Below are 27,567 nucleotides of genomic sequence, written 5' to 3'. Positions count from 1 at the left end.
AACAGATGTAAAATAGCACTTAAGGGTCACTCATAGAAGTAGATTTACAGTAAATAGATATTCAAGGCTTTTATTCTTATGCACATTCATTTTTATCTGTTATTCGTTCTCCAGAAGATACTTTGACACAATATTGAAACTCATCTATGTGGCTGTGTCTGCCTATTGGCATAGTTTCAATAATTTCTGTCAACAGGAAGCTGGAATGAACAGAGCTCATTTCTTTTATATGCTCCTCCCTGCAGAGTGTCTACAACTTTCCTGCCAGTGCCCCAGTCTGTTGCTCAGATTATAAAAGTATATCTCGAAGGCTGGAAAGGCACAAGGGGACAACTTCTTACAGAACACATGAAGGAGAAAACAAGTTAGGGGAGTTGGCAAGTTAGCACGCTATAATACCATCAGAAAGCAGCAAAGGACAGTCAAAACAGACCTTCCAACAAAAAAAAAAAAAAAAAATAGGAAGGTGAGGACAGAGAAAGTGTTCAATACAAGAAAGAGGAAGACAGATAAGGGGAAAATCATCTGCAAAAGAAACAAAGTAAAACACAATACATGTAGGCACAGCATTACGTAAGCTTGGCAAATGGAGCATGGTAAAAAAAAAAAATCAACTAACTTGCAAAAAACCTACTTAGATATCCACTCACAAACTGTAGGAAAAGACACACAGAAGAATTGTGATCTTTATAATAGTGGAAAAGAATTGTGATCTTTATAAGTGGAAAAGCCATGATCAGCCTTCCCTCAGACTGAGTGCAGATGAGTGAGGAAATCACTTTTGGCATAACAGAGTGTTCTATCATACTTCTCTGGCATTTGAAATCCTTAATAGCAAAAAATTCCTACAATGAAGCAAAGTCCCAGTGATCTTTTGAAGGTGTTTCAGTACAAGATGGGTTCACATCTGGAACTCTACATAAAAAATGCCAGAATCTTTCAGATATCTTTAAAATACAGACAAGTCTGTCTTCTGAGTCTTAATTCTACTCTGCCAGCTATTGACCAAAAAACACTTTTTTTTTTTTTTCTTTATGTCCTACATTGCTGAACCAGAGAATGATGTAGCACTTTGTCACTATGTGACGAAGTTTTCTTCTTTAGAGGCTAAACCTGCTCAACACCCAGGTTTCTCATCCATGAAGTGACAGATCTCTCTTCACAAGCTGTTATGACTACACAGTAGCTTGGCATGCTAACGTGAGCTTCTACATCCCCTCTGTGATTATATCAAGTCAGCATTTCAAGTTAAACACAGACTTCCACCAACCTGGCAGCAAGCTAAGGTCATGAAGCTCACAAATGAGCTTATTGTAGACCCATTATCAAGTTGTAGGTTGTACCATCTCCTTCACCAGAAGTGAGTAATTAACATATCAGTGGATCCTGGAAGCTGTCTAAACCAACAGTTTCTAAGTAGCCTCCCAAGGCATGCTAACAAAAGAACAGATTTGCAGCCAGCCACAAATGATACTACATTTTTCCTCTGCAGCAAAGGAAACAGAACTGCTATAATGAGATTGGACTTGGAACATATAACTGTGGTCGGTAGAATTGCTGCAATTCTGTTATCTCTGCACTGTTAAAACACTTACCACTATCTGAACCTATAGACAGCAATCCAGCTACTGTAATGCACATAATTAGTATATCATAGTCAAGGTTGAACTGTAATAAAATGTTCTCTTTATAGCAGATATGGACATTGAACCTTACAGTCCCTGACAAGAATGTCAGAGTTAGAGTCTTTACTGACGTCACCAGTTAATTCCATCTCACTGTATGAGCCCATTTATTGGCCAATTTTTTACAGTATGAGTGAATTTGTGGAATTACTATACTCCTACCAATACTTACAATTGAAAGTAAAAACCAAGAGCAGGGTTCGCTTAATGTAAACATTTAAGCAAGAATACTTCACAGAAACCCTAACAGGAAACATGCAAAAGGATGCATGCAGGACAGAAGAAAAGTATTTTTTAAAAAATCAACCCAATACACTGGATCTATTTTTTAAAATAACATTTCCCCAGCACTAATCATAAGTATGGGATGACTATGATTTTGCAACATGACAATGCAAGGAAACATTCCAATGAAGTAGATAAAGACCTTTAAAAATTTCTTCCACAGCTCTGCATTTGCTTAGTAGCAACCAATAGTGTCTATTTATAAAAGCCTTGCTTCCATACTAGGTAAGTATCTTTCTGAAATTCTTACTAACATTTAAGTAGAATACATCTCAAAAGCCAGGATCATGATTTTTTCATGAGGTAGGTGGTAAGTATTATAACAGAAGTGATATAACAGGAGTACTGTGATAATTCCAAATCATTAACATATTTCAGTATGCAAACATTTCACCACAAACATTCAATTCAATATTTTCTTTGCCACAGTTGCTAGCATCCTAAATTTTTAGAGAGTTATATGGTGCTTTGAACTTTTGACTTGCATTTGAAGGAATAATATATGTCCCAACACTAGAAAACACGGGCTTTAAGACTTTATTTTAAAAATATTTTTACCATGTTTCTAGCAACCTTCTCACATCCCCATCTTTTGATAATATATCTTAGATTAAATACTGCCTGCCTACTGGCAATGACATAGAAAACTATGTCTGCAGACACAATGTGAAAAGAGTTCTACCTAAAAATTTTGGGCAGGTGCTTCAGTTTTTAATGTAGGTTGTGAATCTGTCCTCAGAGTAGAAAAAAAATGCTGTGCTATAGGTTCTAATAAAAGCAAAGACCTGATACTGTGAAGTACAGCAAATTAAGGAAAAAAAAAAAAAACCAAAAAAAAAACAAGATATTGTATTTTGGATTCTAACCCTTATTTTATCCCACAGTCCTTTTATAATTGTAGCCTACCCATACTGACTTTCCCTTCCACCAATTCTATACTACTCCTCATTTTACACTTATTTAAATATGTGCAATTGGTGGCCCTGGCTAATTCAAAAAAAAAAAAAAAAAAGCTACCTTTAAAGTCCCATTGCATCGGACACCGTTGCCCTGTCTCTTTCTGCTATTATAGAAATTGTGATTTACTTCTGCCACTGAAATTTTACTTGGAGGGTTAATGTAGTTCTCATCAATTAATAAAGATGGTGATTTATGGCTTTATCTAGAGTTCTACTTTTCTTTTTAACATTTTTGAATTTTTATTTCTATATTTTTATAGAAATACCTTTCATAAAAACAACAAATCAACCTTTCTAACAAGGGAATCATCCAGAAAGGCATCCTTTATGTGGTATGAAGAGGATGGGCCTAATCTATGGTCAGTCTAAGCTCGTTTGCTTATTCACACTACTGCAAAATTGACATGGACACTCATGACTGCTGAATATGCTTTCTGAAATACTTTCTGACAGTAGGATGTACTTTACAAAAAGTACATATATGTATGAAGTGGAAACTACTTTTCTTTTCATATCAATGTTAAGACTGAGTAACATAAAATGCAATCAGAATCACTATCTATTCTGATATTTAAACCATGATGAGTAAGACAAGGATTTAAATAAGAAAACGTATTTATCTGCAAACGTACAAATTCAGTTTCACCCAAGCATGAAGTTCGGTGTATAATAAGATATTAGAATAGTAGGTGGTTGAAAAGCTTTAAACAGTGCTGCATATGTTGAACTCACTTCTGAGCAAGGAAATAACAGAATAATTCTGCTAGTTTTTGGTTTGCTTTGTTTTTTCCCCTCTAGTTACAATTTAACTATGTTTTCTAGTTCAGCTTAAATACATGCCATTTTAACACTACGGAACACTTATTGATCTACCTGCCTGAAGTACATCTAGAAGCATGCTATAGGCATCAGTGGTTTTTATGCATAATGTCAGCATTATGCATGATTGAGGAGCACACACTGAGATGAAAAGCATCTAAAACTAGACTACAGTTTGCTGCAGGGATTTTACATAGGCAAGGTAGCATGTTTGAGTTGGATGTAATCTAACAAGCTAGAAGATAATACTAGCAAAACTAACAGTCCCTGCGTTATGCTGCATTATTTGAACATTAGCAAAACTGGCTGAATCAAAGGATCAACAGATTTTTAACCATTAGCTATTTACTCCGAACATGAATTGAAACCTGTTTACATGACTTCTTGCATTGGTTACCATCCCCAAACCTGATAAAGGTTTCACAATAGTCTAGGATTAATATGCCCGTACATACTGGTGTCTATACCAGTGAGAACAGAAGTCAGTAAAGTCCAAGTTAAAAGCCTAAACAAGCCACCTTGTGTTTGTACAGAAACTATTTTTGTCCTCAAAATCAAAAGTCTGCATTCTTTTAAAGTAGGATCCAGTTGATGTATAATTCTGATATAAATTTGTAATAGGAATCACTTGCATGACTGCATGCTTACCTTATCATTACATGTAGTTAAAACGTGGAATTAAGGCCCTCTTTGTATTACATACCTTAAATTAAACAACTTCTGTGAAGGGAACTGTTGCAGTAAATTAAAACATGAAACGCTAGTTTGAAGCATGTCACCTGTCTGATACTTTAAAATTTCTCTAGGATAGTTATTAGGGAGGAAGTATCCAAGAGATGTGAAATGGACTTTTGCTGAGACTGCAAAATCTATTTCAAATGAAAAATTTTGGCTGTCAGATGCAGAAACAGCAAGGTAGGAAAATCTCAATGGAAAAAATATCATTCTTCTGTATGTTTGAATAAAATAAGCTTAGCTGAAAAAATAGTTTAATGTCATTCATATTGAGGCTTGGCTAAAGTACAGAAATTTAAGCACAGAAAGAAAATATTTGAAAAAAATCAAAGATAAGCAGTTGTAGCAATTATTATAGCAAATATTTCAATAACACCCAATCAATCCCAGTTATTACTGGTCTAAAAAATCAGCACAGTGATTTTCTGTGAAATGAGACCATTTGTAAGAAACATATATTGGTTTGGTGAAAGAACAGCTATGACGCTAATGCTACCAGAAGACTATTAAAAATTATTCAGTTTCTCTCTACTGCATCGTTATTGCATATATATGCTACTGTTACTGTTTCATTGCCCAACTTTACTGCATGCAATGAATCAAAGCATTAAGAAATGCCACACAGCATATAAAATATGACGTACTAATATAATGGATTCAGCAATGTACAATATGTATTCTGAAAACTTATAAATGCTTTATTAATTATTTATTCCCCACTGTACATTACTGAAACATAAAAATGTGATAAAATTAGCTGCAAGAGATATATATGAAAACCTGCTGACAATTTTTTAATACGGGTTTTCAAATTAAATCTGAGAAAATAAACATCTTCAAGGCAATAAAAAGTATTAAATCATTATAGTAAAAGTTTATTTTGGTGTGAAAAATACTGAAAAGTCTTATTTTCTTACCCAAACATCAAAAGAAAAAAATTATGAATCACTGGCTATTTATAACAAGTGGTATTCTTTAAAGTTTCATTAGCTCTTGGGCAACTGAATACATCTATTAAACAAAGTGATTGCACCATCCATAATCATCTTTCACAGCACTGCATTTTAACTTGTTGCTACTAAGCTCTAGTCCAGTATGAATTAAAAAGATCATCAAATTCTACTTTCATCACTACAAAGTATGTACTGAAAAGCTGAAATAGCATCTACACTAAAAGTGGCAAATATCAGTGATTCTCAAATGTGCCTCGTTACTCTATGTGTAACTGAAAAAAGACTAACTTCTACCTCATATGCACAAGGTTATGAAAAGAGCTTTCAGATGAGGAAACTAATAGCTTCAGATTTCCTTGCTGAAGCATATCCCCAAAAATTTCACAGGCAGGAGGAAAATACTGGCTAAAAGTCTGTTTAAATTATGTTCAAAGCCACAAATATGAAAAATATTCTCAGCTTGCTTTTCCCACACAAATTATGAATAAATACATGTTCATCACTTGAGGAAGGATGTTAGCAACGAATAGGCTTTCCGTTAGTTTCCTCGCTTATTTCATTATTTGTACTGTGCATATTTTTCTCTCCATCTCCACACTGCCAACACTGTCTCTTTGGAAAATAAATAAATAAATAAATAAAATAAAATACATTAGTTTCCTTTTTATTTCTTTCACTATTGTTTCACTGTTCTGTGACTTTGCATTTTGTCACACAAGCATGAATTAAACAAGCAAATAACAGAAGTCACTAAGCCTGCACCAGAACTTTTCAGTACAAGACTTACCACCCATGGTTTATCACAGAAGTTATAGATGGATTCCAGGGAGTTGACGCTAGGGATGCCTGCATACTGCAGCCCAATGATCAAGTTTCGGAAATCTTCATTTTCTGCCATACTGAATGAATGTTGTCGAACAAGGACAAAATCAGGTCTGAATGACCTAGCAAGGAAAATTGATAATAATTAATACCCAAATTGTTTCTGAAAACAGCATCTAATAAATACTGTGACTCCAGTAAGTAGAGAGACAAATTAACATGGCTTTTCAGGTTGTTCTGCCACCGAAAGAAACATCAATTCTGAGTATCACAGAATCACAGAATTTCTAGGTTGGAAGAGACCTCAAGATCATCAAGCCCAACCTCTGACCTAACACTAACAATCCCCACTAAACCATATCCCTAAGCTCTACGTCTAAACATCTTTTAAAGACTTCCAGGGATGGTGACTCCACCACTTCCCTGGGCAGCCTGTTCCAGTGTCTAACAACCCTTTCGGTAAAGAAGTTCTTCCTAACATCCAACCTAAAACTCCCCTGGCACAACTTTAGCCCATTCCCCCTCGTCCTGTCACCAGGCACGTGGGAGAACAGACCAACCCCCACCTCGCTACAGCCTCCTTTAAGGTACCTGTAGAGAGCGATAAGGTCGCCCCTGAGCCTCCTCTTCTCCAGGCTGAACAAGCCCAGCTCCCTCAGCCGCTCCTCGTAGGACTTGTTCTCCAGGCCCCTCACCAGCTTCGTCGCCCTTCTCTGGACCCGCTCAAGCACCTCGATGTCCTTCTTGTAGCGAGGGGCCCAAAACTGAACACAGTACTCGAGGTGCGGCCTCACCAGAACTGAGTACAGGGGGACGATCACCTCCCTAGCCCTGCTGGCCACACTGCTTCTTATACAAGCCAGGATGCCGTTGGCCTTCTTGGCCACCTGAGCACACTGCTGGCTCATATTCAGCTGACTATCCACCAATACTCCCAGGTCCTTCTCTGTCTGGCAGCTCTCCAACCACTCATCTCCCAGCCTGTAGCTCTGCTTGGGGTTATTGCGCCCCAGGTGCAGGACCCGGCACTTGGCCTTGTTGAACTTCATGCAGTTGGCCTCAGCCCATCGGTGCAGCCTATCCAGATCCTCCTGCAGAGCTTTCCTACCCTCAAGGAGATCGACACACGCACCTAACTTGATGTCATCTGCGAACTTACTGAGGGTGCACTCGATGCCCTCGTCCAGATCATCGATGAAGATATTAAAGAGGACCGGCCCCAGCACCGAGCCCTGGGGGACGCCACTAGTGACTGGCCTCCAACTGGACTTGGCTCCATTCACCACGACTCTTTGGGCCCGGCTATCCAGCCAGTTTCCAACCCAACAAAGCGTGCGCCAGTCCAAGCCAAGAGCAGCCAGTTTCTTAGTTTATTTCTTAGTTTATTTCTAAGTATTTCTTAGTATTTCTTAGTTTATTTCTATGTATACTGATTCCTGAGCAATGAAAAAGATAAAGCAGGCAAACACCTCTGCCAGAAGCTTAAGCAAGTTCTAATGCTTTCCTTTTAGGGAATATTTTTACTTTCACAGCTATTGTCAGTGTTTTAAGGACAATAAGAAAGAGATGAAGCAATCCTAATGCCTGCAAAAGAAATCATCAGAATTGGAGATAATCAGAGTTCAACTTTTGATCAAGATACCACCCCCCATCTGAAATTTAATCATTTTTTCTTGTGTTGCAAAATTCATTAATTCTTGTCCTCTGACTATGCACCTTTGAAAATAGTCTGGCACCACCTTCACCTTACTTAAACTCTGACATCTAGTTTAAGTAAGATGACATCTGACATCCAGTTTAAGAATTGACATCTAGTTTAAAAAGGTTACAGAAAATAGAAGACATAACACAACAGGTGGAATTCACTCAAACTTGAACTTGAAAGATTCTCCTCTGTATTCAGATTTTATAGGTGGAAAAAACACTAACTAGCTTAAAGATATCAATGTCTTGAAAAAGTATAACTGTGGAGCAAGTGCCTGTCACTTTTTTTTTTTTTCCTCTTAATCCCATTCAGCAAAATTCTGTCACAGGAATTTCTATGATTTAATTAACTAATATTTTGCTCATATAGAAAGTCATTTTGGACATCATATCAATAGAACATAAGAATTTTAATCACAGTATTCAGATAAACCTTTTTAGTAATATGTTTACAGTCTGTACTCAATATAAATTTTCACACGAGTGGGACCAGAAATTTCTCCTATTTCTCTTGACAATTGAGACAGAAAAAAAGGAATGTGCTGTATATGCTATTGGCTGACCCATAGTTAATGTTGACTCTCAAAGAACTTCCTTAACTGAATATCCTTCAGTATCTCTGCATTCCTTAGAAACACAAGAACCATACAACAAGCTTCAGGCAACAAATTTCCCAAACCAACAAGGCTTAACGCAAGGTAAAGACTTGCAGATACCTGAAGAAACAGAACTTAGAACTTTTATGAAAAAACTCCCCCCCCCCCCCAACATGTTCTGTATCTCCAGAAAAGTTATTTGTCATGCAAATGTAGAACCGCTCCCATCATGCCGGCTTACCCCTCTTACACCAGAAAGCACACACATATATGCAAATATCCCACACAAAGATGAGTGCAATATCAACTTCAGGTAGCTCTATTTGGTTAAATAAATTTGATTATAAATAAAAGTGATAATACTATAAAATCCTGCATTACCTCACTATTAGAGTTGCCTGATGACGTGGTAAGATTTCTCTGTTTTTTTAACAGCAGTAATTTTAAACAGAAGTTTTATTTTTTATTTTTCTCTCTCTCTCTTAAACAAATATACATCATTTCAGATGCTGTTTCCTTGAGGTTCCCAGCTCTCGTTAAATATTGACATATTGAGATCCTAACTGGGCATCGATACTTATGTTCTGTTTGGAAAATTCTCTACAGCAAAGCCATTAAGGAGCAAGATTTCTTGGCTCCAAACTTCATTCATTGGGGGGGGGGGGGGGAGGGGGAGAGGGGGAAATCAGATCTGTTACTCTTCTAAGGAAATAATCTTGTGGATTTGGCATAAGTGGTTGTTACATTAAGCTGCAATATTTTTAAAGCACACAAGAAATTAAACAGCTATGAGTTTTAAAGCATAAAGTATGCTTATTTTCAATATTTTTCTTCTTGATTTTTTTTTTTAACATGAAAAAGTAAAAATCTTCAAGTCTTTTATTTGGACAGATGTTGAGCAAAAACACAAAGTTACTAGACATGCTATATGCAGTCCAGCTCCCTGAACTCTTTCCTGGAGATAAACCTAAGTAGGAAACCACCAGATCACTGTCAGCAGTGTGATCTACCTTTCTATATGCATTCAGCCAAACTGTTACACTTAAGCCATTAACTGCACTGACCAAAATCAGAGTAATTCCCCAGTTATAGAACTGTCTGAAATAATTTTCCTAATGTAAATTAAGCTTTTACTTTGCCCTGATTTACTCCTGTTTCCCTCCCTACATTTACAAAGCTGAACATGTTCTCTCTGGAGGAAAATAAATAAATAAATAAATAAAATGGTGAAAAGACCCCTGACTTCCATTGGAATAATTCTTTTATGGACAAAATAACCTAATAGGAAATTATCTAAACTGTGATATTACAGTAACTATCCGGAAAGAATTCATATGACTTGGTCCATGTCAATAGAAAACAGCAGGCCCTGGGTGGGAGCTGCAGCCCATGGAGAAGAGCCCACGCAGGAGCGGGTGGTGTGGGGGGAGCTGCCACCTGTGAGGGACCTGCATTGGAGCAGTTTGCTCCTGACAGATGGAACCCATGGTATGGACCCACATGAAGAGCTGCTGCCCGTGGGAGGCCTTGTCACATGACTTACTCCACTGATCAGATACTTTTCATGGCAAAAATCCCTATTACCGTATACAAAAAAAAAAAAAAAAAAACCATTCAGTATATTTTACATGTACATTTACATTATGCATGTAAAATTACATGCAAAACCTATTGCTTCTTGCTCTTATTGTATTTAGTTTTCTTACCTGACGACTTTAGTGCCATTCCGAAATACTTGGATATCCACCGCATAATTGCCATCAGCATGGGCTATCAAGTTGATTTCTGAAAATTCTGCCTGTGAAAAGAGGACTCGCATTAGTCGGTCTGTTTTATTTTACCTTTATTTTCCTAAATCCCTTCTGTTAAGTATTAATATCTGAACAGCTGACAATATATAATTGGACCACAATGTGCACTAAGAGGATCTTCTTAATTGGATCTTAATCCAATGGCATGCATCATATATGAAGCAATCGAACAAATTAGAAAATATAAAGAAAGAAAAAAAAATGCATAAACAAAGACTGTGGGGTGGTAGAGACTTATTTCCTTTGTATGGTGTGCTATAGAAATTAATCAAGGCACAACAAACATTTACCAAACATGCTGAAGCAAATAGCACAAAAGCAGTGTTAAGGTAAATATGAGAAACAGAATATTTTCTTATCACACTTAGTATGTTTTGTTTTTTCTTCCCTTTCCTTCACATATTTTACTCTTTTCTATTTATTTTATGTGCATTTAGTCTTCTTCCTAAAAGATCAGTTGCTCCTAAACAATTGACATGCAAAATTCACAAATAAAGGATTTTTTCAAAGTATCTTCTCACACTGGAAATGTGGCATTTACAAGGAACCAATTCCATACTCTGAATCTACAGTTATTTGAAATAAAAGAACAGGATGTTTTTCATTTATCCACAGTCTTTCATCAGCTTAGACTCTCAAAGCACTTTACAATAACATTACACAGCAGAATAATTGAAATGCAGCCAACTGTCTTCTAGTGGATAAATAAAAGTGTCTTTGCTATCCTAGACACTAGTACAGAGTAGAGACTGTCAGAATTCTCATTAGTCTCCTCTTGAAAAATGGTGTCACTGAAGGCCTTCCTAAGTAAAATCTGTGTAAGGCTTTCAGAATTAGTGTTCATTTAAGGCAAGTGTTGACTCCTCTATCCACCATTCCAACTCAACAGTTTAAGTATGTGCTTGATTTCAAGCATGGATGATTCTTCATTAAATCTTATACATTTATATACTTTCTTGGATCAATGTTTTAAACACAAAGAGCAGATTTAAGACTTTGTAAAATCAGTGCAAATGATGAGAGATTAAAATATTTGTATAAATGCTGACAAAACATTAATAAATCATTTAAAAATTAAGATTGACAACTAGTCTCTCCCATTCATTTATTACATTAAAAAATTACACGGATTCACAGTATAGATTTCATACTTTAAAAACTTAATATGTGATAGAAAATATTATAGATTATAGGTAGGTTGCTGTAAGCAGTATACAAACAAAATAATGCCCTTCAGTATTAGGAAAAGAACACTGAAGTTACTAACTCAATTTATTTGTACACAAACAGTAAAGGTGTCAATGCTTTACAAAGTGTTTAATAGGGTTCAGAAGCCTTCAATCTATTGCTGATTAAAGGTGGTTTTGGTCCTACAAAGACCTTATGAAGGAAACTCTAGGCTTACACAGTGCTAGCATTAAAGTGTACGTGATGTCAACTGCACATTCTGATTTAGATGTGAGTGGTATTTTGGAACAAAATAGCTTGCCTCCTTCTTCCCCTCTCTCAATACTCCTGAAAATCCCTGCAAAGCAGTTCCAAGTTGAGAACAGTGCAGAGCTAGATAGTACAGCATTAAAGTGATTTAGATAAGCTGGATCCACAGTGCCAGTGATATTTTTGCCTCACTCCTTGAAATTCCAAATAAAATTCAACCTTTTGGTTTTCTACCCAATTTGAATTTTTCTTTTTTACTGAATTACAAAGGACTACATACCTATTTATGCATATATGCATGTACGTGTATATATACACACGAGCACATAAAAATAACATTCAGATTAAGTCATTTAATTACCTGTTCAACCTTTATGTCATATTCTCCATGAACCTTTTTTCCACGGAAAGCCTTGGCCCTGCAAGAAAGAAGGAAGACAGAAAATCAAGGATATGTATATCCGTAATCAATAGCTGCATAAAGCTTCCTTTATGGCCTTCAGTGTCTTGAAAATACACATATATACTAAAAGAATACACATTTTATCCCCTTTATCATCCTTTTGTCCTTAATATCCTGTTACAAACTATTTTGTGATTCCTGCAATCACCCAATATGAAGTACATACTAAGGTGTACCTAAATACATATTTCACAGTTACTAATATGAGTACCATTAACAAGATGCAATCCTGCTTGCGTTAAAACTGACAACATCAATGGAAATTCACTTCAGTGTGAACAAGATCCTAAGCAACACCACTCACACTAATCTTTGTTCACTTAATTTATTTAGAAAAAATGGTTTATTGGAAACATTATGCCTAAAAATTTTCAACTGTTTTTAAAGGAAGTATCATAGGTACTGGAGACTGTTGTCACTAAATTTGCAAGTGATCAATTTACTAAATAGTTTTGCTTTTTCTAGATTGTAACTTGTGGCAGTGTAATTAACCTGAAAGAGAGATTACCAACTGTTAAGCACTGTGATTGCTTTGATAAAACAGAACTGAATTAAATGGTCCAAACCTCAGGCCTCACAAGCAATGTATTTTGTGTTTTATGTCTTATCTAGCATTTATTTGTTTTGGAGAAAACAGAAATGAAATAAAAACCTGTTGATAAAAGGGAATTACTCTAACACTCTGAAGCTGGAAAAGGGTATCAGTCTCTGTAACTTCTTTATTCAAGCCAAAGTTTAAAGTACCTTTCCCACTTTTATTAATAACAAGCAAAAATCTACTCTACATAATACTCTACTCTACAAAATAAAACAAAACAGAACATCTGCAAGTACTTAAAAAAAAAAAAAAAAAAACAAAACAAAAACCTATTTTGTCCATTTCAACATTTGACAAAATGCTATTTATTCAACTTTATTTTATATATTTATATTCAATTTTATTTTATTTATATATTATATTCAATTAAATCTACCTCATCAGTGAAAGTAGCATATACTCTATAATAAAAAAAATCACTGTTACTTTTCAAAAATCCTTTTCCCACTGAGATTGAGAAGAGTTTCACCATTGGTTTCAGCACTGGAGGAACTAAATTCCATGATAATCAACAGAAAACACTGCCTTAGGCAACATATTTCTTAACGATATTTTATATATTTTGGATAACTGATGGTAAAAAACAAAGAAACTGTTTATAATGAAATGGCATACAGAAATATTGTTCAGCAATTAATTCTGTATGTATATGCAATTGCTAAGATAAAAATGAAGAAAATATTTGCATTATTGGTTTATACTGTTTTCTTTTAATTAATACAGATGAGATACTAAGTTTTAAATCCACTGTTTTATTACAGAAGGTGCCTACTGAGGATAACATTATCACATATTTTTGCCTGTAAAAAAAAAAAAAGTAGAAGTTAAATACACTGTATAACAAGTCTAACTTAAAGAAATAGTATTCATTTTTTTTTTCCCAGTTTGTTCTGAATGGTAATTTGACCATATAGAGAGACTAAACCTCCTACAGTGCTTACCCTAACAAATATCAGCAATTAATTTCTTCTTCATGACAGGAAATGGAACTGAGAAACCACAAAGAGCCAAAGAGAGGCTCCTCTGTTCTTTAGCACTAAGCATTTATTGGAATATGCTCCAAACATTAGTTAAAGTGAAATGTTATCCCTTTAAATTCACTTTTCCTACTTCAACATCCTTTAGAGATGAAACAACCTTTAAAAAAACTAAATTCTGGCATGATTCACATTTCAACAAATGACTTCAGCTTTGAAAATAAACAGCAATAGTAAGTACTGAAGTTATGCCATCTGGGGCTTGAAAACAAATGTGACATTTAAACATTCAGAGAGACCTAATTTCAAATGAGCATTAACCCACATTTGATAAAAATGTGTAATATTCAATAATATTCTCCAAATGTTGAGCCGCAAACTGCAAGAATTTATCTAGATCTCTCTAAAAATACATTACAATAAAAAGTCATGCATCTAATTTCAGAAGAAACTCCGAGATATTCTTAGTAGGAGTGTGCTGTGAAATAGAACCTAGTTTGCATTTTACTTACGGTGCTTAGGAAATATAGTCATACCCTGCTTGAGTTTTTTTCCTATTTATAGTCTTATCAGAAAGACATTTATTACCTTATTAATTACCTTACTTTTTTAAGAGAAGATGGGAAACAAAATGATATGGCATTATTCTTTTACCAAAAAAAAAAAAAAATCACTTAAACATAGTTTGAAATTCCAGTTAAACATTATTACTCTCAGTATCAAGCATGTAATGCCTGTGTATCAACCCTGGGAGCACCTCAGTAGAAAGAACATAATGCTTTCATGCTCAGAATCTCTAGTCAAGGCGTTTGAGAAGAGTACAAGGTTAGCTGTCAGTATGAGTAAAGATAATATAACAAATGTGCCCCAAGTCAAGTAACATTTGGCTGCCCGTTGCTGATGATTTTTGAATTGTTTGTAAGGAAGAGAAGGGAAGAAAGCAGTACTGTTATTCATATGGAAGTCCCTGTGTAAACAGTTGCTTTCCAAAGCCTACATGTAAAGAAAACGACCAGGTACTACTATGAATGCTCCTTACTAGAGGTATTAGCATGAACTCTTGCAGTCAGGATCTTTTCAAAATAAGTGAAATATTTATATATTTATTGCTTCACAATTCATTTTCTGGATAAAATCTTGAACATTTAAAATTAACCAACTATAGAATATATAGTTACCATAAATACATAAGTACATAAATATATGAACTGATGCTACTTAACTTTGGCAAGGACAATGAATAAAGTAGTGAGCAATAAAAATGTTTCAAACATATTAAAAAAGGCCTGAAACGTTTCTCTCAAACTACGCAGCATCTACATAAATTTCCACAATATCTTACTGTGCCATGAAACCAATGACGTAAATGAACAAAGCATTAACACAGGTGCTACATCAGCTGGCAACAAAATCAACAGGAAAATCATTTGCTAACATGCAATAGATTTAGACCAATTTAGTTTGCATTCTTAAATACCACAATAGAGTTCACCAGCAACAGCCTTATTAAAGTCAAAAGCATGCATCCGGCAAAAGAATGGGTTCCAGTCCTACAGACTACTGCTCATGTATGTAAATCTCTTATTTACACAGCTCTGCATATTCCTAAACACAGCAATTTGCCCTTCTAGACAATTAGCACTGTGCTGGTAGTCTAATTTCTGTACAATGTACACAGGATTCAGATCAGCTTAAGCACTGATTTCTGGGCATGCCTGAACAGTGGGAACTAATTTCTGTTCCCATCAATAAGAGCTTTGTATGCTCAAAAAACAATTAATATTGCCAGCTTACTACAACTGGGCAAAAGTTTATTCACCAATTAGAACAGTAGCACCCTCTAGAGTACAGAAATTGCAGACTGTCAATGTGCATAAACAGCTTAATTAACTTTGAGCACGGTAACTTACGCATACATACACCGCAGTCTCAAATAACTGGTTCACTGGAATTAACAAATGCATGTAAAGATTTTGGCAGACTGTGACAAAAGCAGACAGATTTCCAAGAACTTAGCGTCTGGATCACTAGCCTCAGACACGGAATAGAAAATACTGAAGACTGGGTTTGTTTTCCCTTCAAGTTCAAGTCTGGTTAGCAACAAAGATTTTTGCCACCCTAGTCAATCAAAATACCTGAAAAGAGAATTACTAGAAATAAAGCCAAGCACTTGTGGTCCTACTGTATATTAGGACATGATGAAGTCATCTCAGATGGCCTAGCAATGTTAGAATATTTCACATAGGTAGTTCTGTCAAGCTAATAGGATTCTTCATTGCTGATCTGCCCAGTTACTGGGGAGCATGGAAGCACAGTTACTTGCGCAATTCAAACTTAACAGGGTAGTACAAAACATCTGTAGGAAACAATCCTGCTCTGGTGCAGGACTTTCCTTCCTTGACTTCTGTAACTTGAACCAAAGAACTTTCTGTTAAATATATCCTAAAAACCAGATCTCCTCACTCCTCCATGCAGAGGCACTCAACTGTCATACCATTCCTCATTCCCTTTATGAGTGATGGCAAAGCTCATGAAAAGGAATTTTTCAGCAGAGGATTTTCCTGCCCAAACAATAGAGAAGCTGCCCAAAGAAATTCAACTCTAAAAGTGTTAAAAAAATATATATATATATATAGAAATATAGAATCCAAGCCTATTAAGTGGCAAATATTCCACTTCCCTTCCTGTGCTGTGTATCCCCCTTGCTGGAAAGTGGTGTGTTTTTGTTTGTTTGTTTTCAGTTGGTTGTGTGTGTTTGTTTTTTTTTTTTTTTCCCCTCATAATTTATTACTAGTCTTTGTTTCTTTTTCTTTTTTTAAACAAATTATCCTATCTCCTTGTCATATATCAGAATATTCATCCTTTTTACTCTGATGATATAAACAAAACAGAACTATTTTTCTTCTTTCACAGTGCAGACCTACAAGCCCAAGAACCACCTCTCTGTTGCTTTAAACAGGAGCCCTTCTATTTGTCACTCTGTTCTGTGCCTGAATACAGTATTTTGCTAGAACTCTAATCAAGAAGAACATACCTCCTACTCTTGAATCTCTAATTTGAGCTTAAATTTGCTGGTTTTTCAGAACAGCATGCTTTACTGAAAATGCCTAATTTTCTGCCCACTCAAGGTTAAACAAGTACTTTTTCATGACCAAATGCTAGACTGCCTTTCTGTTTGTCTCAAAATCCCACACCTCAGATTATGTAATACTTACCATTAGCCCTATACTGTGGAAGATTTATAGTCACGATGTAATTTCTGTGGGTTTATTTTGTAAATTAGATGACAAATGAAAGTATTTTTAAATACTTTAAAGAATAATCACTAGAAGACCTCATACTTGATGCAACATATAAGCTTTTCCAAATCTGTTAGACTCATTGGAACAAACAATTACTACACATTCCCAAGTATAGATTCATAAGAATACTTTGTATTCTGAAGAAAAAGTCCAAACGTTCATATAGAAAACCATCATTAGCCATATTAAGAAATATTATCACATAATCACAGAATTTCTAGGTTGGAAGAGACCTCAAGATCATCGAGTCCAACCTCTGACCTAATGCTAACAGTCCCCACTAAACTATATCCCTAAGCTCTACAAATTATTATTGTTCTAAATACTGCTGGATGTTTTAATGGTTCCTAGGACTATAAGACAAACTGCATATCTGCAGCAGTTATGATAAGTTCCTTAAACTTATCTATGTAAATGTAAGTCAGTATGAAAATATTGCAGGCTAGACTAATAAAGTTAGATTTGCCAATAAAGTTAGATTTGCCTAACAACTAAAAGTCCACTCTTTCCAACTTCTCACTCTGCTGACAACAAAGATAAATGAGGACAAACAGATAACAAACAACTTTACTATTCAGAAGGTAATGCATTCTGTCTTGAATAAATGGCAAAAATGTCACACAAGGAAGCCACAGTTGATTGTTCCATAGAAGAAAAAATAGAAATAACGTCTAGTGATACTTTTCTTTGCTCTTTCCCATTGAAGTAAAGAAAGTAAACTGATACACTAATAGAAAGTAATTCCTGACAATATTTGAAATGCCATAAAAAACAGTCTGGAGTGAAAGAATTTTTGAGACTGAATCCATACTACTGATAAAATCTTCAGCAGAAATTTATCTGCCTTTCATTATTTTCTATTTACACTGAAATCTCTAAGGCTCTAAGTTTTAAATGCCTCTCAGCAAGATGCATGACTGTATGTGATATGAGAATATATGAATCTTGCAGACATTACCAAGTGATAGTCATATATAACATGCTGGGCTATCATGTTTGAAATTTCATCTTCGGGAATCCTGCACTTAGTACAGAATATGTACCTTAAAAACCTCTCCAGCTAGTTTCGCTCCTGTGCTCAACCCATAGATGAGATTCTGAGTGGGTTTATTTATTTATTTATTTATTTATTTATTTTTAAGTCAACATGAGGTGAGAGAGAGAGGAAAGCATGCAAGATACGTATATGTCTGGAGAGAAACTGATAAAGAGATGCACACCTTTCAGCCACAGCTCGTAGTTAAACGAGATTAACTGCAACATCAAACCTTCAACCGTAACATCATACCTTAAATCTTCAGCCCTACACGCAGGGACAAGACTCAGGGGAAGCAGTGGGCAATGGGAGGAGAAGAGATAAGAGCCAGAATATCCTGTTGGAGATATACATGTACTTATACACACACACACAATACACACACACACAAACACACACAACACAATCACAACGTGGCCTCTGCAGAGAATGACAGTGATGGTACAGGCAAGACAGTTTGTGGGTTTTTTTTCCAGCTGGACATCAACAAGCATTTAATACCCATTCAACAATGTTGTGGCCTCACCAGCTCTGAATTGGATTTAAATGAGCAACAGATTAAATGATTTTTCACAGACTGGCAGCTGCTTTAATCATTGGCTCAGAGATCCTTTCACTTCCATCATGTAGAGCTGGACATTACAATTCTATTATTTAGTTGATGTTACAGGAATACTTTACATCAAGATTCCAAACAGTCAGTGGAAATGTCTTCGATTTTTTAATCTTTTTTTTTTTTTTTTTAATGTAAGCATAACTTATCTTTAGATTTAAGACAGCTGTGTGCTGCCCTGTTTCTTCAAACAGATCAGTTAGAAACCCTAGTCTTTACAGCTCATAGTCATTGATGCAGTAAAGAAAGTATATGGCTTTTGCTGCCCTCTTCTGTAGAAATAAATATATATCAGATTGGTGAAAAAAAAAAAGTGTTACCAATCAAGGAAAAATATAGAACCATGGTCATCTCATTGTTTTTGTATCTTTTAAGGTTTCTACTGTGGTATCAACCAAGCCAGGTAGGAGTCAAAGGCAGGAGCTGAGAACACAGGAAATGCTTCATTATCATTACAGTTACATAGATATTTGTGCTGAATTATGGATGTTATGCATGATAGATAGTATAAAGCTTACCTGTACTTAGTTTTAGATCTGCTAAAGAAAGCATATTAACAGCAACAATATGAACAGTCTCTATGTATTTAACACAGGGTTAGCAAAAAAAAAAAAAAAAAAGGAAATAAATTATCACTGATGTCTAAATGGATTAAATTACTAGTAACTGTTGATGCTTTCTATTTTCCTCCCTTGTTATTCATTTGAATTAGTGAATAACATTAAGGTACTTTTTGCACATGCATGTCCGTGAGGGAGAATACACACACTGAGTCTCCACTGGCTTCCTGAGAGTCTCTTCTAAGTGAAGCTAAGATTCCCAGTGCACTAGAAGCTGGGTGGTACACTCCAGTCCAATCGCCCCCCACAAAGAAAAGAATTTCATGCACTGTGCTCAACAGAACAAAACTATTAATTTACCAGTTTTTATGGAAGAATGAAACACACATTTTATATACCCACTAGCTATGGAGGAAGGTCCAGCATGTTTCCATGAAAAAACAATTACTTCAGGATATTGAAGCTCCAGTAGCCATCAGAAACACATTCTACTGAAAATTCTCAGGACAATAAGGGTTACCACGAAAATAGAAAATTTTGCCAGTATCAGTTTCCGTTTTTTTTTTTTTTTTTGTTTCTAAATCACATTTTATGCCTGATTCTGCAGGGAAATACACAGAACGGTGCAGCAGGTTACCCGAACTCCTCTTATCGTTGGCTCTATTGCTCTACGTGCAGCATCTGGGATGGAAAAATGAGGCAAAAGTCCCTGCTGGTTGGAGATGGTAATGCAATGCTGTGTAATACAGAATATATACTATTCTGACTGAGCCAATAACTAGGTGGATGATATTTTTGATTTATTTGCCAGTTTCATGTACCTTCCTATATTCTTTTGTCATAGTTTTAAACACACTAGGACTTTTTTTTCCTAACGAATGACCACTAGAAAAAGTTCCAAACTGGATGCTATAACATTAGTAAGACCTGAAAGAATAACACTTTTTAATTAACTCCTACATAATATTCACAAATGAGTTGTTCTGAAAATACAGCAAGGAATACATTTTAGCAATATTCCAACCCTTTCATTAAAAGGAACTGTCTCTTCTGCTCCGAATTAAGCTTTCCAAGTATGCTATAAAACTAAACTAATTTTAATGGTGTATTTACAAGTATAATCACACATAATTTTGCCTGTACTTAAAATATCAACATCTGTTTTACTGATATTAAAATCATCAAGGAAGTCAAATAATTAAGAGCCTGTGTTCCTTAGGACTCTCAGTTTTCCACTATAGATTAGAGAATAATAGAATTTTGTCTGCTGAGAAACGCAGAGAAAGCACTGCCAAAGTTAGTGAATGAATCTGTTCTCTACAATAAATTAGCACCACAGCTAGTACACTAGTCTGAAAACATCATCCACCCCTTCCCTAAATGAAGGCAGCCTTGGAAGTATGGGCTTTAATAATTCCTGTCCAGGAACAGTCTGAAAAACTAAAAGACAGGTAAAGTCTAGTGCAATCTGTAACACAAAACATACCACAAGCCTCAAGGATGTTGTGACAAAGGGGAAGCTATTAAAGATGAGAAGCATAACCAAAATATATGATAATAAGTTTCATGAAAGTATTCTCTGACATGTTGGGGGTTTTGTAAGCAGCTGTGTGAACCCATTTGCTTACAGTGTATCTAATTAGAAGCCAAACTGATTAATAAATAAAAAATATTCCTGAGTGATATATTAATTTTGGTCATATTGCACATTGCTTTAATACTAAATCCCACAATTGTTCACACCCTCCTCATTTATTTGCAAAACAAAACTGATCTGAATTTTCAGTGCTTAATGAAGACTGGAATCAGGCAAGTCCTACACTGCTGCAATGTGTGCTGTACAGCTGCACAGGCTACTCTGAGCACGGTCTGTACTGCACCCAGGCTGTATTCAGCTCTGAAAGTGGAGCCATACACAATAGCATGCTGTACCTCAAATTTCAGATTTTGAAATTCAGCAGTGTGCCAACCTCTTGAGCAGAAATCTGATGAGGCTCTGTTGCAAGCCCCCCTGCCGTCCAGAGCCTAGCTGACTGGCAGTACATTACAGCTGCGAGGAGCAGAAGCATCTGCTGAACACAGAACTGTATTCCAACTTCTCTTCCCCTTCACAGCTGAATACTGTTCATCTCTTTTTTTCTTTTTTTCTTTCTTTCTTTTTTTTTTTTTTTTTTCTTCACAACTAAATGCTGTTAATTATCATGTAATTGTGAGGGTCACTGCCATTTTTTGGCAGACTTGAAATAACTAGGACACAAATAAGCATTCTCTTTTGACATATATTAAAACATAGCATTATTGTAATAATTTCACAACTGAACAATTCGCATCGATGGGATTAATTCCTCCAGGGTCTATAGGGGTGAGAACAGGACCTGCTCTCGTTTGCACACAATAGCAAAGGTTGTTCCAAGTTCTCGGAGATTTGAAGAGATCTTCCCTCTAGGAGCCGTACTGTGGAAAGAGCACTCTAAATGTAGTTGGCAACGTAGAGCACATTAGTCAAGGATGCCCAAGAGATGAACTGAATCCAGCCCTACATCATTTTGTGGGCTACACCCACCCACTTCAGTCCCTAATGGGAAGTGGCTCACTTATGCTACTAGTCACCTCTCCACTAATGGATCCTTGGGCAACCACAAGTCTGCAGTCCATGGCACTGATTCATTTGGATGGGGAGTCGTTAGAGAAAAAGACGGGAGTACTTTTCCCATGAAGATACTGCCATTTGGCAAAGAGCTAAATAGCAGGCATGTGCAAGTCCTTGTTACGTAATATCCAAAATCTGCAACTAGTTACTGGTAAATATTTTTGCTAGTGAATTTATGACTCTGGGCAGGGATGATCATCCCGGTGAGTAAACAAAACATGAACAAATAACACTACTCAGAGTATGAATGTTTTCTTGGTTATTCTACAATAAGGTCTGTTGGGACAAAAAATCAGGATGTGTTGAAAACCTTTCAGACTCTGCGACCCACTATATTCATACTGAAAGTTAAGTTAGCTAAAGAAAGAAATGCTGCTACACTCATTCTAGTTTGCTACCATATCAAAACAAATTAGTCTGTAGTTATATCACTGATTGCTTTGAGACAGTTCTCATATTAAACTCACACATAATGGCAGACTGCCACTCTTTTTCCTAAAATCCTTCTTTTTTCTAGTTATGAAATAGGAAAACAAAACAAACAAAAAGGAACAAAATGAGCAAGCAATCACTAAATTCCTAATGGCTCAGTGAAAACAAAGTCACCAGGATTTGCAGATATGGCAATTAGCACTTTAGAAGAAAATCAGAAAAAAAAAAAGAAAAAAAAAAAAAAGTGACTACTATTAAGGTCAGCATTTTCTATCTTTTTTTCCTGTATATGCCACTTCAGAAGCCCATTTGTATCTTCAACAGCTGTTTTCTGTAACAATCAGCAACAAACCTGATGAGCATTATGCTCAGAAATTCCATTTTAAGCTCCTGTAGCCTGAGTTTCTCCTTTCTCACACACTGCTCACTACGTTCCATTGCCCAGAAGTAAATTCAAAAGAAATTCATTCAGACTGTTGAGTTATGAACAGAATACTGCATGTTATTTTTGGTAAAGACTTATTAGTGGATTATTTTTTTTTAATATACACTGGCATAATATGCACTAATGGTATGCAGTGAATAAGGACAGATGCTTTCATCAAGATTTAAGAGCAACCAAAAACATTATTAAAAACTTTTCATAAAGGCTGTAATGATTATGGATGTTTCTTCCAAATGCCTTGCAAAATCTGTCCACTCAAGAAGAATTACTTCCGTCAGAAATTCTGCATTTTACATTATTTTGTATCTTCGGTAATTTCATTAAATGTAATGGTATGCCCAATTTCACTACTTTTCTGGAAAAGGAAAGCATAACAAACCAAAACGAATTTCTACAATGCCTATGTTTGTATAATAACGAATTTCTGTAAATGAACCTGAGCTGCTGCACAAACTGCTATCTATACAGAACAAATCCAGAGCAGGTTTCCACCGACATGTTGGTTAAACACTGCCATCTGCTGGGTAGACTTCTCTGTGAACTGATGAAACCAGAAAAAAACAACTTCAGGGGAAAAAGTACATTAGACTAAAAAAATAAAATAAAAAAATGAACCTATCACAGCCCAGGCCACAGTGCAGTTTTTCACAAATTAAACAGAAACAAGACTAAAGTGCTGGAAAAAAGTCCCAGCTCACTTTGGTTTTACAGTTTACCTAAGTCTGAGAGGCAGAAAAAATGAAAACTTAAAAAAAAAAAAAAAAAAAAGCATATTTATTTATGAAAAGTATGAAAAGAATAACAACTAGATTAGATTCCCCAAAATTAGATTCTCTCTCCCAGTATGGAAAACCTCATGATTAAATTTATGCCATGTACAGAAGAAGGGAAAATTGTACAAAAGTTTATTATTGTGCATTCAAACACACAATAGAGAAGTATTGAAAACTATTCCACAGTTTTGTCCAAATTAGACTCTATTTTGCACTTTTCTGTTGAAGATGCTTTTGATTGGTAGGGGTTAATACTGTTCTTTCCCTCGGAGATATTCCATACAAGGCTGTACTTATACTTACACTTGCAAGGTACTGCAGCTCATCTGTAAGTACAGTGCATAACTTCTACAGAATTAATGCTTCGGGGTAAGACACAGTGCACTCATTTCCCCTTCCCTGTCACAGAACACATTTCACTTTCCTCCTCACTAGTAAATATAGCATGTTTACTAAAACACAAGCCAAAGAGATACTATTTCAATAACTAAAGGCAAAAGAACAGAAACACTGAATAGCAGAGCCCTGCTATGCACCTATTCCCAGAAATCTTAAAATCTTGAAGGAACATGGTTTAGTGTAACATTCTCATCAGTGCACAGACCAACACCATTCAAGATACCACAGAGAGACTGAAAGGACCACCGGCTAACCTCTGAATCTTAATTTCCTAGTTGGAAAACAACAAGCACTGAGTGCTACATAGCAAATGAGAAGGATTAAAGTAGCAACAGAAACAGCAAGGATGAATGCTACTAAACTACTTTCTTTTTTTTTTTTATTTAAAGTTTTCAAAAGTAATGATCATGTCTTAAAACAATGCTTTTGATACACATGCAAGTCATTGTGTTTTGAGCATCTTTATCAGATTTGTCAGTGTGAAGAAAGTACTTTTTAAGGGCTTAATCCAAAATCACATAAATTTTGACATATATTTTGACAAATTGTCCATTCTATTATGAGATAATATTGTACACATCGCTTGATTTAGACTTTTCTGAGTCTTTTACTTTTGTAGTATCCCCTAGAAAATGTAATATAACTTTTTGTTTCTTTCCTAGATTCACACCCTTTTGTTATTCCTTTTTCCTTCTTTCCACCCACATATTTAAAACTAGAGAGCCTGAACATTTCACAAACACAGTGTTTATACAAAGTTTATATTTCATTATCATACACGTTTTCTTCTCTTTCTGTAGGCAGGCGATAGTTCTCAATTTTCTACATGAGGACATAAAAATTTTTATCCTATTTACCTAGCATGGAGTAGTCCTGGCAACCAAGTTTAAGTAGACTCCAAGAACTAATGGTTTCTTTGGGTAAAATTTCTCACTCAAATCCCACAATATGCTCCTTTCTGAGTATAGGCAGAAAACCCATTACCCTGAACAGATGGGAGGTAGTCTGTGGGAAGGCAAAATCTGTCAGTACAAGAACTTAGAATATGAATAAATAAATAAATAAATCTCTGAGTCACAGGCCTGATAAAATCACAAGACTGGAATTAGAGAACTCTACATTTTAAGAGAAACATGTATCTTTAAAAGCATACACTTTTTTTTTTCATTTGCTCTATGATTTTGTTTTGTTTTCTCTTGATTCCCTTTGAATGAAGTGCAACCTTTTTATTTATTTGTAAATATAGCTGAGATTCTTACTAAATTGCAAAAGCTATAACTTTGTTTTCTGTTTGTTTTAAATAAAAAAAGATTTAAAAAAGAAAATGCTCAGAAGAAATTTATGACTGCTCAAAATATTAGGACAGTTAGCAAACTGTGTTGGTTTCTCTGAAGGTGTGGAAAAGCAATTGTCAGACGGACTTGGCTGTGACTTGAACAGGTGCTATGCCAGGACTACTGTTCGGCTCTAATTAAATCTCAGTGCTACCTCATTTAAAAACACCAAGGATGCAAACCAGACCCAAAGAACGCATGGTTACATTCATTAACTGTTAAGTCTCCTCTACAATTTGGGAATGTTTGCTTCCATCTTCAGACTTGAAGAAGTAAGCAGCTTTGAGTGACAAAATTATCTGATGAATTGAAAGTTAGTAGTTACATTTTGAAAACTAAGAAAGACATGAAATTCACAAAACCAGCAAGAAAAGTAAAAATCTATCATTGCTACTCTTTGAATGGGTATCCCTTTTTTCCCCAGGAGAGACAACCATTTAGAATGATTTGCTAAGAGTGGTACTGAAGAGATGAGCCTCCTAATGACAAAATCAGCAATTCTGTACAGAAGTTGTACCACTATTTCTTTAATTTCACCCTCCAGATGAATAGCTAAGCATTTCTTAATAATGTGAAATACAGACTGACTAAAACAGGGTTTCCTACATGCTTTCTGTTGTCTTCCTAGTTACTTAAGAATAGGTTTTCCACCCTTCTCCGCAGGCCATAATTTAACAGTATGTCAGTAAAGTCATTAGCAGCTTCTTTTTCTGTTTCCTCTCCCTTCTCCCCTTTCCCCTGCTTTATTTTTTCAAGTTGATTGGAGGGACTCATGGGCAGAACTATACTTTATAACAATTAAAAAAAAAAAATTGTCAGCAATTTTGTGATAGATTTGTGGAATTTCAACTTTATTTGTAGCACTTCTCTTTCATATTAAACTGTTTTGACAAGAGATGTCTAGTCTAAATTTGAAGCCATGGATGTTATGTTTGTGTATGCCTACATGTACATATATACATACACATGTATATGTATATACATACATACACATGTGTGTTTAGAGGTCTCCAGAACACCAGCATGTCACATTTCCTTTATTAATTCTATAAAACCGTGGCTTTCTTCTCAAGAGTGCAAGTATGTACCAGAGTCAAGAATCACTAATTATGTGGTATTTTGCAAACCATCACCAAGATGACAGAAGGTAAATTTACAGAGTGAAATCTGCATTAACAACCATCCTGTCATCTGTTGCCTAACCTCTTAATGAAGGCACAGCAAAAAAATATGCTCAATATAACCAAGCTTTTTTTTTCTTCTCTCTTTTTTTTTTTTCTTTTTTTTTTTTTTTCCCCCTAAACAGACAGTGCCAATGATTTATGGCTTTCTGCACAAAGCTTAATTGTATTTTTCCTGGGCTGCACATTTCTGCCATTATACACACAGTCAAATTCAGCCCAGAATGCACAGGCATGTGCTGCCAAGGCAGTCAGTGAAAAATTGTTGCACTGTTCACATACATATGAAGTGGAAGCCCATGATTTTGATAGTGACAGGTATGAAAATGAAGATGTAGGTACATCTATAGTAAGCTGAGAAAGAGTAAGTTTAGAATGAAAATACCAGTTTAGCAACAGAGCCTATTCCCCAAATCAAACCACCAATGAATTCACATCAATATAACCCTTCTTCAAAGAAAGGAGACAAAGGGAAACAGTACTGGAAAAGCTGACTTGGAAGAATCATAGAATCATCTAGGTTGGAAGAGTCCCTTAAGATCATCAAGACCAACCATCAACCTCAAAGTGCCAAGTCCACTGTTCATCCATGTCACATGTCATCCATCCTTAATGCCACATCCATACATCTCTTAAATATCTTCAGGGACGGGGACTCCACTGGCAGCCCATTCTAATTCCTAAGAACATTCTCCATGAAGACATTCTTCCTGATATCCAACCCAAACCTCCCCGGAGCAACTTGAGGCCATTTCCTCATGTCCTATCACTTGTCACCTGAGAAGAGATTGACGCCCTCCTTGCTGCAACCTCCTATTAGGTAGTTGTAGAAAGTGATGAGGTCTCCACTCAGCCTCCTTTTTCACTGGACTAAAAAAGCCCCAGTTCCTTCAGCCACTCTTCATGTGGAAGAGGAGAAAGAAGCCCCAGAGGAGCAGTCCAGAGAGACAGAAAAGCTTCACAACCACTTAAAGCTGACTTGAGCCCAGTGCTGTAAA

The 27,567-nt window shown here is 35.7% G+C and overlaps 1 protein-coding gene across 2 annotated transcripts in view; it reads right to left on the bottom strand.

The window, feature by feature from the left end:
* The window catches only part of SYN2 (synapsin II), a 180,722-nt gene that overhangs the window by 100,285 nt on the left and 52,870 nt on the right, over positions 1–27,567 (bottom strand). For both annotated transcript variants that reach the window (XM_082768170.1, XM_082768171.1), the window contains exons 2-4: positions 12,168–12,225; positions 10,265–10,356; positions 6,224–6,380 (exon numbers count right to left, since the gene is read on the bottom strand). In XM_082768170.1, coding sequence (XP_082624296.1) covers positions 6,224–6,380; positions 10,265–10,356; positions 12,168–12,225 — 307 coding nt within the window. The remainder of the gene's footprint in view (positions 1–6,223; positions 6,381–10,264; positions 10,357–12,167; positions 12,226–27,567) is intronic.

The sequence above is a fragment of the Aythya marila genome, assembly GCF_965140915.1.
Source record: "Aythya marila genome assembly, chromosome: 10".
NCBI classification, from domain to species: domain Eukaryota; kingdom Metazoa; phylum Chordata; class Aves; order Anseriformes; family Anatidae; genus Aythya; species Aythya marila.
This window is presented reverse-complemented; position numbering and strand designations above follow the sequence as displayed.